Here is a 19124-nt window from a genome sequence, read left to right as displayed (position 1 = left end):
ACGGTCTCAATCTCTGTCAAGAGGAAGGTCCTCGGATTGGTCACAGAGCCATCGATCATTGTCAAAATCGCCCGGGTGTTTGGGTAAGTCCCACAAAACAAAGAGTAAGAAGTCAAAGAGGTCTTTGACTTCGCCCGTTTGTCATGTTATGTTGGCATTTGAGGCGTGGTTTCGCGGTTTAGCCTGCGCCTGTGCCATCTCCGTGCCAACCCTGAGTTTTCTGAGGCCGTAGCAAGCTCTTCCCAACTCCTTCATTTTAATGAGGCCACGCACTTCATATTTGGGGGGCTCCTCCACGTCATCACAGCTATGAGACCCGCGGGTTCAGGAGGGGCCCCTACTGTTCATCCACCGACAGGTCTGCCTGTGGCCCCAGTGAGGCCTGTTAGATCCAGGGACACATCCAGACCGGCACTGGTTGAGCTCTCTCGACCTTCTTCAGAGCTGGCTCTATTGCCGACATCCCCAGCACACTGGCGTAGTTCCAAATTCCAATTCCACAATTATGCGCAGTTCCCATTCTCATTCCCAACTAGGACACGGAGCCAGATGGGCACTGTCCGACGCTGACTCCGGCGCCAAGAGCAGTCATTCACTACTCCTATGGGCTAGGTCTTGGGGAAGAAAGGGAGGGACCAGTGGATGCCGATGAATACCAGCTCTTAGATTACACGAGGACACCTGTTGTGAGGATCTGGCAGACGCCAGTGGACTAGACACCTCTCCAGATACTGGCTTGGTCTTTCCTCCAGCATTTGCTACGGAAGAGGAAGCCTCATTTGCATTGATGGTCAGAAGGGTGGCTGAGGTCCTGGACCTTCAGCTACCCACAGTGGCTATCAAGAGGAACGTCTTGGTGGAGGTGCTTCAGCCGGGAGTAACCCCATCTGAACTGCATCTCTTCTTTAATGAAGCCCTCACAGATTTCCTACTTGTGGCCTAGTCCAAGACCTGCACACTTAGTTTCCTCACCCAACACGCCATCCTGGAGAGCTTGATAGTCCAAACCTCCACCTCCAAAGGAACTCTTGGCGTATTCTCTACCACTCCACCGGACAGGGAATCCAAGAGGCTGCATACCTTGGGGAAGAAGATGTTTTCTTCCGCCAGCCTGGCACTTCAGTCGATGAACACTGCATGCCTTTTAGGCCGATACTCCCACTCACTCTGGTACTTGGTTGCGCAGGAGCGGTCTATGGTCTTGGAGGAGACCCAGGACATAACCTCCAGTGCTATGGCTGATGGGAGAGATGCAGCTAAGTTCACTGCACATTGTGGACTGGATGTGACCGACTGGCTAGGCAGAGCAGTTTTGTCATTGGTGGCCATTCGGCGCCACGCCTGGCTGAGGACCACTGACTTTTTGGGGGATGTCCAACCCTTGCTTATCTTAATGCCCTTTGATGGCTCCTGTATCTTCGGAAACAAGGCAGACTCAGCGCTGGAGCGCTTCCAGGATAGCAGTTGTACAGCGAGGTCCTTGGGCGTTTCCATGGACTCTCGCCAACCCCAGGCCACCTTTTGCTCCTTTTGTGGCAATGTAAGGAGCTTTAATTTGCATTGTTACCCACCCAGTCACCATGGCAAGCAAGCCTCCCAGATCCTGTGTGGCCAAGATCACGGTACCCACAGACCTTGTGGGTCAAGTAGCCAAAGGTGGGGCCATTCCACCTTCCCATGGAGGCTGCATCCTCCAAGCCTCTTTATTTTGCACAGTGGGTAGCAGGATACGCCATCACCTGCACCACTTAAGGTCAATAACATCCGACGGCAGGGTTCTCCAGATGGTCCAAAAGGGCTACTCCTTCCCTTTTGTGACCATCACTTGCAACTAGCTGACGGAGGATTATATCTCTTTGCTGCGCCAGGAAGTGGAAGCTATCTTGGCCACTGGAGCCATAGAGAGGGTGCTGGCATCAGAAATAGGTTGTGGTTGTTATTCCCACCACTTTCTGGTGACCAAAAAGAATGAAGTCCTTGGTCCTATCCCTCCCTGCGCCCTCTCAATTTTCCCCTGAAAAAGGAGAAATTCAGAATGCTTATGCTTGTTCAAGTCCTGTCTACCCTAGATTTGGGAGACTGAATGGTGGTGTTGGACTTGCAGGACGCATATTTCCACATTCCCATCCTGCCTACCCACATATGTTACATATGAGGTTCACAGTAGGCCATGAGCACTTTCAATTTGCCATGCACCCCTTTGGCCTTACCAGTGCCCCACGGGTGCTCACCAAAGTGATGGCGATGGTTGCAGCTCATCTGCAAAGATCAGGTGTGTCAGTCTTCCCCTATCTCGACGACTGGCTGTTGAAGGCTGGTGTGTCCCAGATGGTTGTTTCCCACCTCCAAACTACGGCGGACCTCCTGCACTTGATGGGGTTCAATATCAACATGCTGAAAGCAAATCTGATCCGTTCTCAGATGCTTCCTTTAATCGAACACAGTGCAGTTTCAGGCTTATCCTGAGCAGACAGTCTAGGATATTCAGGCTAGGATACTGATATTTCAGTCTCTTTCCTGGGTTTTGGTGAGAATGTCTCTGAGGCTGCTGGGCCTCATGGCCTCCTGTGTTCTGCTAGTGACACACACCCTTTGGCATATGCAGGCTCTGCAGTGGGACCTGAAATTCCATTGGGTGCAGCATCAGAGGAATCCCTCCAACACGGTCCAGATCTCTGAGGAGACTGAAAAAATCTGTAGTGGTGGCTGACGGACGGTGATTGGTTCAGCAGTAGACTCCTTCCCCAACCCAATCTGATGGTAGTGACAGATGCATCACTCCTGGGCTGGGGTAGCCATCTGGGAGAGGTTGAGGTTAGAGGACTCAAGTCCCCCTTGGAATCCAGATGCCACATCAACCTGCTGGAGCTCTATGCTAACTGATAGGCATTAAAAAGCTTCATATCTCCATCAAGGGAAGGTTAGTGGAGGTGTTCGTGGACAACACCACTGCCCTGTGCGGTTGTGTGACACAACCACACATGCCTTAACAATGTGGTCGGAACCAAGACCCCCAATAACTCCCCCCACGCCCTGAGCCCTAAAACTGACCCTGCCCTTAAAACTACCCTGTCTGCCCTGCCCTTGCTAAAAACTACCCCGATCCCAGGCCCTCCTGCCCTAAAACTGACTCCCCACCCCTAAAAACAGCCGCTTCCCCTCCTGCCCTGAGCCCTAAAACCCGTCCCCAGCCCTTAAAATTACCCCGACCCACCCCACCGCCCTGAGCCCTAAAACCCTGCCCCCTGTGAAAAAAACGACCCCTACCTCTCCCTCCTAAAACCGCCCTAACCCTAAAAACTACCCCCCAACCCGGGTTCAGCCCCACTTACCACTCACAATCCTTCCTGTTCCTCTCCCCGCTCTCTGACCCTTGCTAAAAAAACCCAGCCCTAAAACTGACCCCCACCCTTGAAAACTACACCTTCCCCCTTAAAACTACCTCTCCCTGAACCCTAACACCCTGCTTCCTGTCAAAACATCTACCAGACTCCCTCCCCCGCCCTGACCCCTAAAACCACCCCCACCCCCTAAAAACTAACCCCCCAACCCACCCCCAGCCCACTTACCACTCTCGATCCTTCCTGTTCTGTTCTTCTCTGCCCATCCGCACAGCTAGACCGCAGACCACTCTTCCTTAACCACGCATATGCGCGGTTTAGGCATATGCGTGGTAAAGGCAGGGATCCGGAGAGTTGTGGTGCAGGCAAGCGTTGTTATGCTTGCGTTGAAATGGTGCGTGTGGCTTAGCCCACATTGTTAAGGATATTTCCCCCACGTGGTACTGCAACAAACTTGGCGGGGTGGGCTCTTGGACCCTCTGTCAAGAGTCCCTGCGTCTTGGGACATGGCTGAAACTTCTGGGCGTTTCCATGGTGGTTCAACACTTGCGGGCTCTCTGAATGCCAGAGCAGACAAACTCAACTGAATGGGAAGAGCCTTGATTTAATCTTTTTGCCACCGCTGAGAATGCGCAATGTCAGCACTCCTATGTGCTAGAGTTTCCAAGGCAGCTCTCACTTGAAGATGCTTTTCGTCTAGAATGGAGCTCCGGTTTTCCGTATGCCTTTCTTCCAATACCATTCCTGCCCAGAGTTTTCAAGAAGATTAGAAGCGACCCTGCCCAAGTCATTCTTGTGGCTCTGAACTGGGCCCCCTGAGCTGTTGAACATGTCCATTGGCCCTCCGATCAGGCTGCCCCTTCAGGAGGATCTCTTGTCTCAGCAAGAGGGGAGGGTACTCTACCCCTGTCAACACTCTGCCTTCATGCATGGAGAATGAGCAGCGACAGTTGACCACTTTTGCCCTTCTGCCTGAAGTCTGTGATGTTATTTTGGCAGCATGGCGTCCTTCCACCAAAACGATATACGCCGGCTAGTGGAGTACGTTTTTGGCATCGTGCACAGCCAAATAGTTTGATCCTGTATCTGCTCCACTTTCCCATGTCCTTTTGTTTAGTCTTACACTTGCACATCAGTTCTTTGTATTGGGCATTTTGAAGGATTACTTATGCGCTCTCTCTGCTTTCCTGCGGCTGCCTGTCCATCAGCCTTCCCTTTTCAAGTCCTGTATTGTAAATAGGTTTCCTAAAGGTTTGTTTCCTCATTCTCCCTCTGTTATGCCTCAATGGGATCTTAATTTGGTTCTCAGTTTTCTAATATGTGCTCCCTTTGAGCCACTTCATACCTGCCCTCTTAGGCTTCTCACCATCAAGACGGCTTTTCTGGTGGCTACAACATCAGCCCGGAGGGTCAGTGAACTGCAGCTGTTGTCTTCTCAGCCTCCATATGTGTCTTTCCCCCCTGACAACCTGGTCCTTTGAACCGGAGCATCCTTTTGCTGAAGATGGACACCCTGTTCCACGTAGGGCAGTCCATCTTGTTGCCTACCTTATTATGCTCCGCCTCATCCCTCTAAGAAAGAGGAGCGAGTCCACCTGCTGGACCCAAAAAGAATAGTGTTGTCAAGATGTGAAGCTTAAAGGCTTATGAGAAGGATAATTTGAAAAAGAAGGCTGTCGAAAGCATCCTTGTTTCAAGCCATTCTCAGACGGATATTTTGCTTGAAAGTGACGGTCCAGTTGCACGTTGGACCACTTACTGCATCCCTATATTAAAGGCTATCAATAAGGATAAAATAATCAGATCTGTATCAAATGTGGATTACTTCAGACAGAGGTAGTACTAATAACCCACTAAAATCTCAGCGTGTAGTTGACAAAGTACACATGAAGCAGCTTGGAGTTTTGATCAGGGGAGGTTGAAAATAATCCTGGCAAAATGCTAAATCACCTTATCGGAACCACCCTTGGGAGCCAACATCACATTTACACCATCTCTAACGACCGGTCAAGCTGCTGAGCCAGTAAGATAGCACTTTATTAATTGCTTGTGCTGACATAAAATCATACCCCAGAGTTCATTTATTAATACATTTTCATCCAACCTGACTGACCATTTCATTACAAGATGATACGTACTGTGGTCTTAGAAACATGGCAGGCAAACTTGGGTTGGCGACAGTACCACCAGCGAATACTTATGACATTTTATACATTATAAAAAGGTGCTAAAATATTTACATATATTCTCTGAATTTAGATTTGTTTCCTCACACATATTTGTAAATAACCCAGTCAAGGTTCCATATTGAATCCAATGTTACCCTTGGTGAACACCGTTGGGGGTCTTTCTATATGGCCAGCTTTGATGCACAGTAACAGCTCACATCAAAACTGCAACCTTGCTCTCTCATCACAGACAGTCATGGCCTTCCTATCAAATTAAACTGTTTCTAGCCCAATAACTTGTTTGCAACCTCCTTTACATCCTGATCTATGTACCACGGTATAACCTGATTATAGCACTGTACTGTTCTGCGTGTACCCCCTCAAGCTTCAATATAAATGTCCTGTGGAAGCACTTCACAACTCCCTGAAACTAGGCCTTCATTGTAGTGAAAAACTAAACTAATGGGAGTGTTACAATTTATCATGTACAACTCCAATATTCCTTAATTTGTGGCTCAACTTTATTGGTGTTCTTCTTAGCTTGTCGTCTTTCCATTCCAGTAATATAGTTGTTGTAATGTAATGTTTTTCTTTGTAGTCATTTTTTAAATAAAACATGTATGTACTTTATTGGAAACTGATACATTATATGGAAAAAAACGATTTTGCTAGCAGTTTTATGACACTTCACAGTTTCTTGTGACCCTACTTTTCCTTGCCCTCAATCAAACTTTGTCCTTAATACACACATTATAGCCTAACATTTAACAAAATGTCATAATTTGCAAACCAGCCTATTTATTGATAGGTCAGTTCACAAAAAACGATTCGTAGTGATTCTCAATTCAACCTACCTCACGACTATTAATGAAGTAGGTCGTACATTGTGACCCAATAGGAATCCTAAAAGGAAACCAGGATGCATTTAAACACAAAAATGAAAGGTCTCCTTTTAATTTATGAAGAGTAGGCAGTGGTCCACAGGAGGATCCTGTTTGCAAATAGCTTACCGCCTCCTGTTTTGCAACTGGAATTTGGCTGCAGAACATTAATACAATTCAGTATTTGGAAGAGACGCCCTTAACTCACCCCTTCCAAATACCAAATCAGAATTAGTTTGCAAACCCAAATTGCAGTTGGGTAACTAATCGCAATTTGTGGTTTGCACATAAAATAAAACATTTTTGTGGGCGCAAACAGCCCGATTCTGTGAATCGGGCCGTTTATGACTTCTAAAACATTTTATACATTACGGCTCTAGGAAATATATCTTCCATTGTTTTCAAAATTGTCCAGCTATACCTATGTACTTGAAATTTCCCTAGTTAAAACATTTTAGGAAGAGTGGTTACATTTCAGATAGGTGAAATGCATGGAAAAATAGATTAATCATTTTTAGTGACCTTAGCTCCATATATCAATTTGCATATGTACACCTTTCCCTCCTGGTTCCAAAGGAAGCATATATGCAGCTCATGTGTATCTGATGCCCCTGACAAATTGAGTTTTCACTTCTCATGGTACTTGGCAACAGAACTCTTGAAGTAACATATAAGCTTGGATTCCACAACAGATCTGCTTTATTCTCTCATACCCTTTTGTATTACTGTTTGTAATTTCAGGTTTTTGATGGTGCTGTGATAGTACTATCCCTTGCCCCAATGGTGGCATCCACTGTAGCCAACGGCCCGAGTAGTCCGTGGGATGCAATCAGTCTCATTATAACTCTACGAATCTGGAGAGTGAAAAGAATAATTGATGGTGAGTGATACTGTCCAGCATTGTACATTGCATGATCTTATGACAATGTATAAATGCTTTGCAAATTAATAGGAAATTAAAAGTGCAGTATCATTTAATTATACATTTTAATTGTTGCTAACTATATATTTTATACACTTAGACCAATCAAGTTATTAGGAGATACTGGAGGAAATGTTTATACTGCGGTATTGTAATGATTGACATGTAATTTACTGAATACAGTTTAACAATTTAAAAGTAGAAAATATATGTAGGGGCTCAGAATAGGTTGGCCTCAACGGTGGTAGTCTGATCCTTTAGGTGCCAAAAGACAGGTTATTTTTAGTGAAATGAGTTAAAGTGAGCATTAGGATTCAGAGAATAAGTAGGCATTTTAAAGGGTCTGAAATTAAGGGTGAGCCATCCTGGGAAGCACATATCAGCTGTATGGGGCATTTTTTAAGATCTGCATCTTACATGATGTAATAGCATTGTACTAAATCTGGTGATTCATCATCGAGCAGGTAAGCATGGAAAATGTGTAATGTAGCGTAAAATGTTGAATCTATTCATTGGACACAAACACTCCACTTTATTTAGCATCTCAGGTGTCCACCAGGGTCTATTAAAGGGTTGTCTGTCCAATTCAGAAATCCATCTCAGGATAGTCTCCATTGAGGTAGGGAGGTCTGGGTCTGTGGCCAGAAACAAAGCTTGTCCTGGGTGGAGGTGCTTCATACTTCCCCCTGCAGGAACTGTAACACCTGGCGGTTAGCCTCAAAGGCTCAAGCCTCTTCTTACAGTGCCTTAGGGCGCCCCAGGTAGTGGATTTGTCCAGTCCCTGGACAAAGCCCCACTTTTGGCAGCAAGTCCAGCGGGTAAATTAGGGAAAACAGGGAGCAGTGACCACCCCAGCTAGGACCACCTCTAAGGTGTCCAGAGCGGAGGTGCCCCCCTCCCTGCAGAATCCTCCATCTTGGTTTGGAAGACAGGGACCAATAGAGTTAGGTTTGTGTCCCCCTCCCCAAAGGGAGTGGACACAAGAAGGGTGTAGCCACCGTCAGGGACATTAGCCATTCGCTACTGCCCTTTGATCCCTGTAACGCCCCTAAATCCAGGATTTAAGGGCCTCCCTGAACCCAGCTCACCAGATTCCTGGCGACCTGACAAGAAAGAAGAAGGACTGCTAAGCTGAACCCCCAGCAGAGAAGAAGAAAGACGACAACTGACTTGGCCCCAGTCCTACTGGCCTGTCTCCTGCTTCAAGGAAAATGCACAAGAACAGCGACGCATCCTGCGGGAACAGCGACCTCTACCAAGCTCCAGAGGACTGCCCTGCATCCAAAATGACCAAGAAATCCTGTGGACAGCGACCCTGTCCAAGAAGAAACAACACCCAAGGACTCCGGCACTACCCCGGATGCGTGAGTCCTGACCACTCTGCACCTGACGCTCACGGCCCATGTCCAGGTGGTCCAACTGACTAAGGAGAATCCCCAGACGATTCCGAGCAAGTGCCCACCTTGGGCTGACCTTTCCTGTCCCCCGCGACGACGCCTGCAGTGTAAATCCAGAGGAGTCCCCTGACCACAAAAGCTCAGGAGAAAGATACCCATCGCCTAAAGGCTCACTGCACCCGCAGGCTCCTGGCCTTGGGGAACCTGCAGTATACAAGTGACCCCGGGGGTCCCTTCATAGAAAAGCATTGGAAACCCAATGCCTTGTTTGCACCCTGCACCCGGCCGCCCCAAGTGCCACTAAGGGTGTACGTTTGGTGCCTACGTGTGCACCCCCCGCTTCAGTGCTCCTCTAAACCCTCCAGGTCTGCCCCCAAAGTCACGGGTACTTTCCTGCAGACAGGCCTGATTCTGAGTGCCCCCAGTCTCCATAGGAGCCCGTGTTAAATTTGCCTCAACTTTGACCTCTGCACCCGGCCGGCACCGTGTTGCTGGTGGTGGGTGTTTGGGGTTAACTTGAACCTCAACCTGTTGACTTCCTAACCCCTGGATACTGAAACTGTAAGTCAAGTACTTACCTGTGAAACGTTCTAACTTTTCTTACCCCCAGGAACTGGATCTGAAAATTGCACTGTCAACTTTTAAAACAGATAATTGCCAATAATTCAAAAACTGTATTACTTATCGATTTCAAATAACGTATTATTGATATGTGTGAAATACGAATCTATTGAAGTACTTACCTGCAACTTGAATCTTGTGGTTCTAGAAATAAATTAGGAAAGCATATTTTTGCTATATAAAAAACATTGGTCTGGGATTAAGTTATTGAGTGTGTGCTTCCTCTATTGTCTGTGTGTGTACAACAAATGCTTTGCACTACCCTCTGATAAGCTGGTCGACCACACTACCACAAAAGAGAGTATTAGTATTATCTACCTTAGCCTCTGTTAAGCCTCTGGAGAACCCCTGGACTCTGTGCACACTATGGTGGTCATTATGATTTTGGCGGTCTTTACCGAAGACCACTGTGCTGGTGGCCGCCAAAACCGCAGCAGAGGCGGTAAATCGACCACTGTATTATGAGTCACAAAAACAAAACTGCCAGAAAGCAGCCACAAATCTGACACTGTCAGGCTGAACTACGGTGGGAGAGAAGCTGTCCCACCACCCTTACGGCCACGCCAAGAAGAGACCGCCCTCCAAAAGACTACCCACAATTCAGCACAGCTGTAATTCAACAACGGTAAGCCATTGGCGGTTTGAACCGCCACCGTCCCAATACTGACTTCCCAACAAAACCACCCCACATTGGCCATTTCAAATACACCATACCTGATGCACATACAAACACCACACACACCCACACGTATAAAACACATCCCACAATCCTCTGCAATGGAAAACAATTGCCATACAACTCACAGCCACTCACGACAAGGAACCGCACATACACAACACAGCCTCCTGTACACCCCAAACCCACATCACACACCACACAACAGCATTGCACACAAACACGCACCACACTGTTGCTCTGTAGACCACTAGCATTCAGTCCCACATAACCACACACCCTCCACCTCCCACAAAACACACCACCCTATGCACAACCCATTCACCACACACACATCAACATCACCATGTCCCCGCAAAAGCACTCCTGTTTCACAGATGATGAGTTGTGTGCCATGGTGGACAAAATCGTGAGGGTAGAGCCACAGCTGTTCGGTGCACAGGTGTAGCAGACATCCATATCCAGGTAACTGGAGTTATGGCGGAAGATCGTCCACAAGGTGAACTCAGTGGGAAACTATCCACGCACAAAGGACAACATAAGAAAGAGGTGGAACGACCTACGGGGCAAGGTGCTATCCATGGCATCACAATACCAGATTGCCATCCACAGGACTGGCGGTTGACCCCCCTTCTCCTTCCCCAGAGTTCACATCATCGGAGGAGAAGGTCTTGGCTATCCTGCATCCAGAGGGCCTGACTGGAATCACCGGAGGAATTCGAAAGTGGTAAGTCAACTATGCTCCCCTACCACTATGTACACCTGTATTGAATGTGTCCCCGTCACCCTGTCACTCCCCAACCCACCCAAACCCACACTAAAACCCACACCCAACCACCCGTATGCATTTTCCCTGCATGCCCACGACACTTAACTAACACCTTCCCAACGTCTCCACTCACAAATATTGGTAAAGCTTGTTCAGCAATGAAGCACTACCAATCTCACAAGGCATCACCCTTCACTGACCTAAAAATGCACAGCACTCATCCCATAGGCACATCTACATAGGAAGGGATGACATATACCACTGAATAAGCAGTTCCCAAGAGCAAATCAAAAAACGCCAATGTCAGTAATGCAAAAATACTGATATGTCATCACAGCTTCATTTGCCACAAAGCAATTAATAAACTGCCTACTGGCCATGCCATACCTGAGGAGCAATCATCCAGCACCATGTCCCAGGTTAGGCAATGTAAAAATGTGAGGCGGATGTGAATGTCTCTTGTTCCTGTCCAAGGTACCACTGCTAATGTCAGTCGGCAGCAGGTGCCATGCACACCCAGTCCTCCACCAGAAGAAAGCCACAGTGATGACAGCAACTCTGGATGGTTGGATCTGGAAGATCTCCCTGGCCCATCTGTCACTCTTGTCAGTCACACTCCACAAGCCTCACCCAGGCCACGAGAGACCCCCCACTACTGATGCAGATACAACACCAGTCGCCCAATGCCCCCAGACCTGTTTCCCCAAGACAAGTCAATCATCAGTGTGCCTACCTGTACAGGGACCAGAGTCAACACCTACCAGGCAAGACGATGAAGGACGTGGTGCAAGTGGGACATGGCACACAGTTCTGGGGAAACATGTACAGGGGGCGAGGGCCAGGGGGAGGTCATCTATGGGACAAGTGGTGGGGCAAGCCCGGTAACCAACTGCCCAGGAGGCACTTTCACAAGTTCTGGGAGCCTACCAAAAATCCCAGGACAGGATGGGCCAGGTACTCACCACTTTGCAGGAGAACCAGAGGCTGCAAAGGGAACACCACCAGGAGGCCATGCAGCAGTGGCAGGCCCACAGTGCCACCATGGCATCCATTGAAGGGGGCTTAGGGATATAGCCACCAGTCTGCGTGCGTCCTCCAGCCATCAGCAAGTCCTTTCTACTAGCCAGAATCATGGCCAGCCCTCTACATTTGCTTCAGCTAGTGGACTGGAAGCCCTGCGAGAGGACTCACAGGCCACCAGCACCTCTCCCTCTATAGCTGAGGAACCCCCGCACAGGTTCCCTGTGAGCCAGACATCCTACAGAGACTGTAGCCAAGACCAAAACCACTGCCAGGAAGTGATCCTCTCCTAACATGTCTCCTTTGTGTGCCACTGACACACCTTGTTGACTTTGGACTGCCATTGTTCAGTTTTCCTATGGCCCCATGGATACTGGACCTGTGCTACCAACTGCTTGGGCCACTGCACTGAAGACTTCATCCACCATCAGCCCACTTTTTTGCACCATCCCTTCCTTTTTGTAATGAGAATAAACACACTTAAACACAGCTGATGTATTTCTGCTTTTCCTCAATCATTATGCAATGTCTGTACTACGATGTGACAGTGTAAATGTTACTGAACATCAGTTTCCATCCAAAGTATTGTCAGCTTGTTGTAATGTTTCTCAGTGTAAGTGCTTTTTATCATTCACCATCCACCAATCTCCGTGATAGTAGTCAGCAGCTATTCCATGGGTACGTAGTAGTGACCACTGCAAGACCTGTAAAAAGGGTAAAACATCCATGACATACACATTGGGAATAGATGATTGTCAAACAACATGATCCAGTGTCAAATGCCATACTAGATTCACAGGCCTCATGCCATACAAATACAGCACTGTGATGAACTATCAACATTACTACACACATGACACAACCTCAGTAATGGTCTTAGAACACACACCAAGAATAAAGCCATACAATGTTGTCTGTATGGCACACTCTCCTGTATGGCATCCAGTGCTGGGGAAACTGTCAGGGAGACCCAGTCACAGAGGTCAAATATGAGGCCATCAGTACAGCCATTACACTACCAACAGCACTTCCCAACTACAGAGGCACTCTGAGTCGAAAATGTGAGTTGGCCAAACCAATCTGAGCAAACATACAGTCGAAACATAGCAAGGTCAGGAGTACAGTAACCCTATGTTCGATGGCATCTGTCGCTGTAGATACGCATGTTTTGCAATAGCTCGCCATCTGGTGTTGGGCCGGAGTGTTACAAGTTGTTTTTCTTCGATGAAGTCTTTCGAGTCACGGGACCGAGTGACTCCTCCTTTTGTCTCCATTGCGCATGGGCGTCGACTCCATCTTCGATTGTTTTTTTTCCGCCATCGGGTTCGGACGTGTTCCTGTCGCTCCGAGTTTCGGAACGGAAAGATAGCTAATTTCGGAAGATTTTCGTCGGTATTGTTGCGTTCGGGATCGGCGTAGTTAGATTCAACACCGCATCGAAGATCGAAGACCTCCGGTGCCCTTCGGGGTAGTTTTTTCGATCCCCCGTCGGGGCCTGGTCGGCCCGACCGCGTGCTGAAGAACGCCGATGGAACGGACCCCGTTCCGTTTCTGCCCCAAATGCCACAATAAATACCCCTATACAGACCAACACTTGGTCTGTAACCTGTGCCTGTCACCTGAGCACAGTGAAGACACCTGCGAGGCCTGTCGTGCGTTCCGGTCCCGAAAAACACTCCGAGACCGTCGAGCCAGAAGACTTCAGATGGCGTCCGCGCCGACAGCCCACCGAGAGTTCGAGGAACAAGAAGAGGAAGGTACCTTCTCGATCCAAGAATCGGACTCCGAAGGATTCGACGAGACACAAACCGTGAGTAAGACGTCGAAAACCACACAGAGGAAGATTTACAAGGCCCAGGGGACGCCACTGCCATCAGGCCATGGCTCCACCCATAAATTCGGTGACCGACCGTCGGCACCGAAAAAGGCCCAAACAGTGCCGAGATCGTCCGACTCCGGTCGAGACACCGGCACGCAGCCTTCTCGGGACCGAGAAAGTGCTGGAGACAAGCCTCGACACCGAGATGCCGGTGTGGACACGGCTCGACGCCGAGACAGCGGCACCGAAGAAGATCGACGCCGAGAGGTTTCGGCCCCGAAAAAGAAAAAAGTCACCTCGGAGCCGAAAAAACACGCAGACAGGGTTTCGGTGCCGAAACAAACTGCAAGCGACCCAGCTTCAGGCTCTTATACAGAAGAGCACTCGCTAACCTCCCAAATGCAAAAGCATAGGTTTGAGGAAGAGCTACAATCAACTGATGTAGACCATACGCAAAAGCGTATTTTCATACAGCAGGGGACAGGAAAAATAAGCACCCTTCCCCCCCATTAGAAGAAAGAGAAGGTTGGAGTTCCAAACTGAACAGACACCACAACCAAAAGTGGTGAAAAGAGTTACCCCACCACCCTCTCCTCCGCCCGTGATTAACGTCTCGCCAGCACAAACTCCATCACACTCCCCAGCTCACACCACCATAAGCCAGGGTGACCAAGATCAAGACGCATGGGACCTATACGACGCCCCAGTGTCAGATAACAGTCCGGAGGCATACCCTACGAAGCCATCTCCACCAGAGGACAGCACCGCGTATTCTCAAGTGGTGGCTAGAGCAGCACAATTTCACAACGTAAGCCTCCACTCAGAACAGGTCAAGGATGATTTTTTATTCAACACACTCTCCTCCACCCACAGCTCATACCAAAGCCTGCCTATGCTCCCTGGTATGCTCCGGCACGCAAAAGACATCTTTAAGGAGCCGGTCAAAAGTAGGGCTATCACACCAAGAGTGGAAAAAAAGTATAAGGCGCCTCCTACAGACCCGGTTTTCATCACTACACAGCTGCCACCAGACTCTGTCGTTGTAGGAGCAGCTAGGAAAAGGGCCAACTCCCACACATCTGGAGATGCACCACCCCCAGATAAAGAAAGCCGCAAGTTCGATGCAGCTGGTAAGAGAGTCGCAGCACAAGCTGCAAACCAGTGGCGCATCGCCAACTCCCAGGCACTACTTGCGCGCTATGACAAAGCCCACTGGGACGAGATGCAACATCTCATTGAACATCTGCCCAAGGACTTACAAAATAGGGCAAAACAAGTGGTTGAGGAGGGACAGACCATTTCCAACAACCAGATCCGCTCCTCCATGGACGCTGCAGATACAGCTGCACGGACAATTAATACATCTGTAACTATCAGAAGGCATGCATGGCTCCGAACGTCTGGATTTAAACCAGAGATTCAACAAGCAGTTCTCAATATGCCTTTTAACGAAAAAGAACTGTTCGGTCCAGAAGTGGACACAGCGATTGAGAAACTCAAAAAAGATACGGACACTGCCAAAGCCATGGGCGCACTCTACTCCCCGCAGAGCAGAGGCAATTACAGCACATTCCGTAAAACACCCTTTCGAGGGGGGTTTCGGGGTCAGAGCACACAAGCCAGCACCTCACAAGCAACACCGTCCAGTTACCAGGGACAGTATAGAGGAGGTTTTCGGGGACAATATAGAGGAGGGCAATTCCCTAGGAATAGAGGAAGATTTCAGAGCCCTAAAACCCCTACTACTAAACAGTGACTCACATGTCACTCACCCCCTCCACACAACACCAGTGGGGGGAAGAATAAGTCATTATTACAAAGCATGGGAGGAAATCACTACAGACACTTGGGTTCTAGCAATTATCCAACATGGTTATTGCATAGAATTTCTACAATTCCCTCCAAACATACCACCAAAAGCACAAAATTTGACAACACACCATTCCAATCTCCTGGAGATAGAAGTGCAGGCACTATTGAAAAAAGAATGCAATCGAATTAGTGCCAAACACACAAATAAACACAGGAGTTTACTCACTGTACTTTCTGATACCAAAGAAGGACAAAACGCTGAGACCAATCCTAGACCTCAGAGTAGTGAACACTTTCATCAAATCAGACCACTTTCACATGGTCACACTACAAGAAGTATTGCCATTGCTAAAACTACACGACTACATGGCAACTTTAGACCTCAAGGATGCTTATTTCCATATACCAATACACCCATCGCACAGGAAATACCTAAGGTTTGTATTCAAGGGAATACATTACCAATTCAAGGTACTGCCTTTCGGATTAACAACCGCACCAAGAGTCTTTACCAAATGTCTAGCGGTGGTCGCTGCACACATAAGAAGGCAGCAAATACATGTGTTCCCATATCTAGACGACTGGCTAATCAAGGCCCATTTGTTAATAGAGTGCTCAAATCACACAAATCATATCATACAAACCCTCTTCAAACTAGGGTTCACCGTCAATTTCACAAAATCCAAAATTCTGCCGCGCAAGGTACAACAATACCTGGGAGCCATAATAGACACATCAAAAGGAGTAGCCACTCCAAGTCCACAAAGAATTCAAAATTTCAGCACCATCATACAACGCATGTATCCAACACAAAGGATACAAGCAAAGATGGTACTACAACTCCTAGGCATGATGTCTTCATGCATAGCCATTGTCCCAAACGCAAGACTGCACATGAGGCCCTTACAACAGTGCCTAGCATCACAATGGTCACAAGCACAGGGTCACCTTCTAGATCTGGTGTTAATAGACCGCCAAACTTACCTCTCGCTTCTGTGGTGGAACAACATAAATTTAAACAAAGGGCGGCCTTTCCAAGACCCAGTGCCACAATACGTAATAACAACAGATGCTTCCATGACAGGGTGGGGAGCACACCTCGATCAACACAGCATACAAGGACAATGGAACGTACATCAAACAAAACTGCATATAAATCACCTAGAACGTCTAGCAGTTTTTCAAGCACTAAAAGCTTTCCAACCAATAATAGTTCACAAATACATTCTTGTCAAAACAGACAACATGACAACAATGTATTATCTAAACAAGCAAGGGGGGACGCACTCCGCGCAGTTAAGCCTGCTAGCACAAAAGATTTGGCGTTGGGCAATTCACAACCAAATTCGCCTAATAGCACAATTTATACCAGGGATCCAAAATCAACTCGCAGACAATCTCTCTCGAGATCACCAACAGGTCCACGAATGGGAAATTCACCCCCAAATTCTGAACACTTATTTCAAACTCTGGGGAACACCTCAGATAGACTTGTTTGCGACAAAGGAGAACGCAAAATACCAAAACTTCGCATCCAGATACCCACACAAACAGTCCCAAGGCAATGCCCTATGGATGAACTGGTCAGGGATATTTGCTTACGCTTTTCCTCCTCTCCCTCTCCTTCCTTACCTGGTAAACAAACTCAGTCAAAACAAACTCAAACTCATATTAATAGCACCAACTTGGGCACGGCAACCCTGGTACACAACGCTGCTAGACCTATCAGTAGTACCCTGCATCAAATTGCCCAACAGGCCAGATCTGTTGACACAACACAACCAAAAGATCAGACACCCAGATCCAGCATCGCTGAATCTAGCAATCTGGCTCCTGAAATCCTAGAATTCGGGCACTTACAACTTACCCAAGAATGTATGGAAGTCATAAAACAAGCCAGAAGGCCATCCACCAGGCACTGCTATGCAAGTAAATGGAAGAGGTTTGTTTGCTACTGCCATATTAATCAAATACAACCATTACACACAACTCCAGAACATGTAGTGGGTTACTTGCTTCACTTACAAAAATCTAACCTGGCTTTCTCTTCCATTAAAATACACCTTGCAGCAATATCTACATACCTGCAGACTACCTATTCAACTTCCCTATATAAGATACCAGTCATTAAAGCATTCATGGAGGGCCTTAGGAGAATTATACCACCAAGAACACCACGTGTTCCTTCATGGAACCTAAATGTTGTCCTAACTAGACTTATGGGTCCACCTTTTGAACCCATGCACTCCTGCGAAATACAGTTCCTAACCTGGAAGGTGGCATTTCTCATCGCCATTACTTCCCTAAGAAGAGTAAGCGAGATTCAGGCGTTTACAATACAGGAACCTTTTATACAACTACACAAGAATAAGGTCGTCCTAAGGACCAATCCTAAATTTTTGCCAAAGGTTATTTCACCGTTCCATCTAAATCAAACAGTGGAACTTCCAGTGTTCTTTCCACAGCCAGATACCGTAGCTGAAAGGGCACTACATACATTAGATGTCAAAGAGCATTGATGTATTACATTGACAGAACAAAGAACATCAGAAAGACTAAACAACTATTTATTGCATTTCAAAAACCTCATGCAGGAAACCCAATATCAAAACAAGGTATAGCCAGATGGATAGTTAAATGCATCCAAATCTGCTACCTTAAAGCTAAACGACAGCTGCCCATTACACCAAGGGCACACTCAACCAGAAAGAAAGGTGCTACCATGGCCTTTCTAGGAAACATCCCAATGCAAGAAATATGTAAGGCAGCCACATGGTCTACGCCTCACACATTCACCAAGCACTACTGTGTAGACGTGTTATCCGCACAACAAGCCACAGTAGGTCAAGCCGTATTAAGAACATTATTTCAGACTACTTCCACTCCTACAGGCTGATCCACCGCTTTTGGGGAGATAACTGCTTACTAGTCTATGCAAAACATGCGTATCTACAGCGACAGATGCCATCGAACTGAAAATGTCACTTACCCAGTGTACATCTGTTCGTGGCATCAGTCGCAGTAGATTCGCATGTGCCCACCCGCCTCCCCGGGAGCCTGTAGCAGTTTGGAAGTTACCTTCAACTATTTATATATGTATCATCTCAACCTTAAATAGGTGCATACTTAGTCACTCCATTGCATGGGCACTATTACTACAATTCAACTCCTACCTCACCCTCTGCGGGGAAAAACAATCGAAGATGGAGTCGACGCCCATGCGCAATGGAGACAAAAGGAGGAGTCACTCGGTCCCGTGACTCGAAAGACTTCTTCGAAGAAAAACAACTTGTAACACTCCGGCCCAACACCAGATGGCGAGCTATTGCAAAACATGCGAATCTACTGCGACTGATGCCACGAACAGATGTACACTGGGTAAGTGACATTTTCAATCTCCCTCCTGTACCACTAACCACAATGATATGACTGGGGTAGAGCAAACCACATACTACTGAAATGAATATGAGGGCTTCCACACTACACTTCACGAGGTGTTTCTAATAAACTCAACCACAAACTTACCTGACTGTCATTGGAAATACTGCTGAATCAGCTGAGTCCTGCTGTCCACATCATCCTCCTCCCAATCTTGATCACTGTCTTCTGTTCCCACCAGTGCATTGGAAACCCCCTCCTCTTCCAGTAATGGCACATGTCTTCTGGGGGCCAAATTGTGCAGCATGCAGCAGGCCACG

At 47.6% G+C, this 19124-nt stretch overlaps 1 protein-coding gene across 9 annotated transcripts in view; it reads left to right on the top strand.

Moving 5' to 3' along the window:
* Positions 1–19124, top strand: part of TMEM266 (transmembrane protein 266) — a 394446-nt gene that overhangs the window by 129195 nt on the left and 246127 nt on the right. For all 9 annotated transcript variants that reach the window (XM_069222037.1, XM_069222031.1, XM_069222036.1 and 6 more), the window contains one exon: positions 7132–7270. In XM_069222037.1, the coding sequence (XP_069078138.1) occupies positions 7132–7270 (139 nt within the window). The remainder of the gene's footprint in view (positions 1–7131; positions 7271–19124) is intronic.

Source organism: Pleurodeles waltl, chromosome 3_1, assembly GCF_031143425.1.
Source record: "Pleurodeles waltl isolate 20211129_DDA chromosome 3_1, aPleWal1.hap1.20221129, whole genome shotgun sequence".
NCBI lineage: Eukaryota > Metazoa > Chordata > Amphibia > Caudata > Salamandridae > Pleurodeles > Pleurodeles waltl.
The sequence above is the reverse complement of the archived record's forward strand: the minus strand, read 5'-3'. Positions and strand labels throughout refer to the sequence as shown.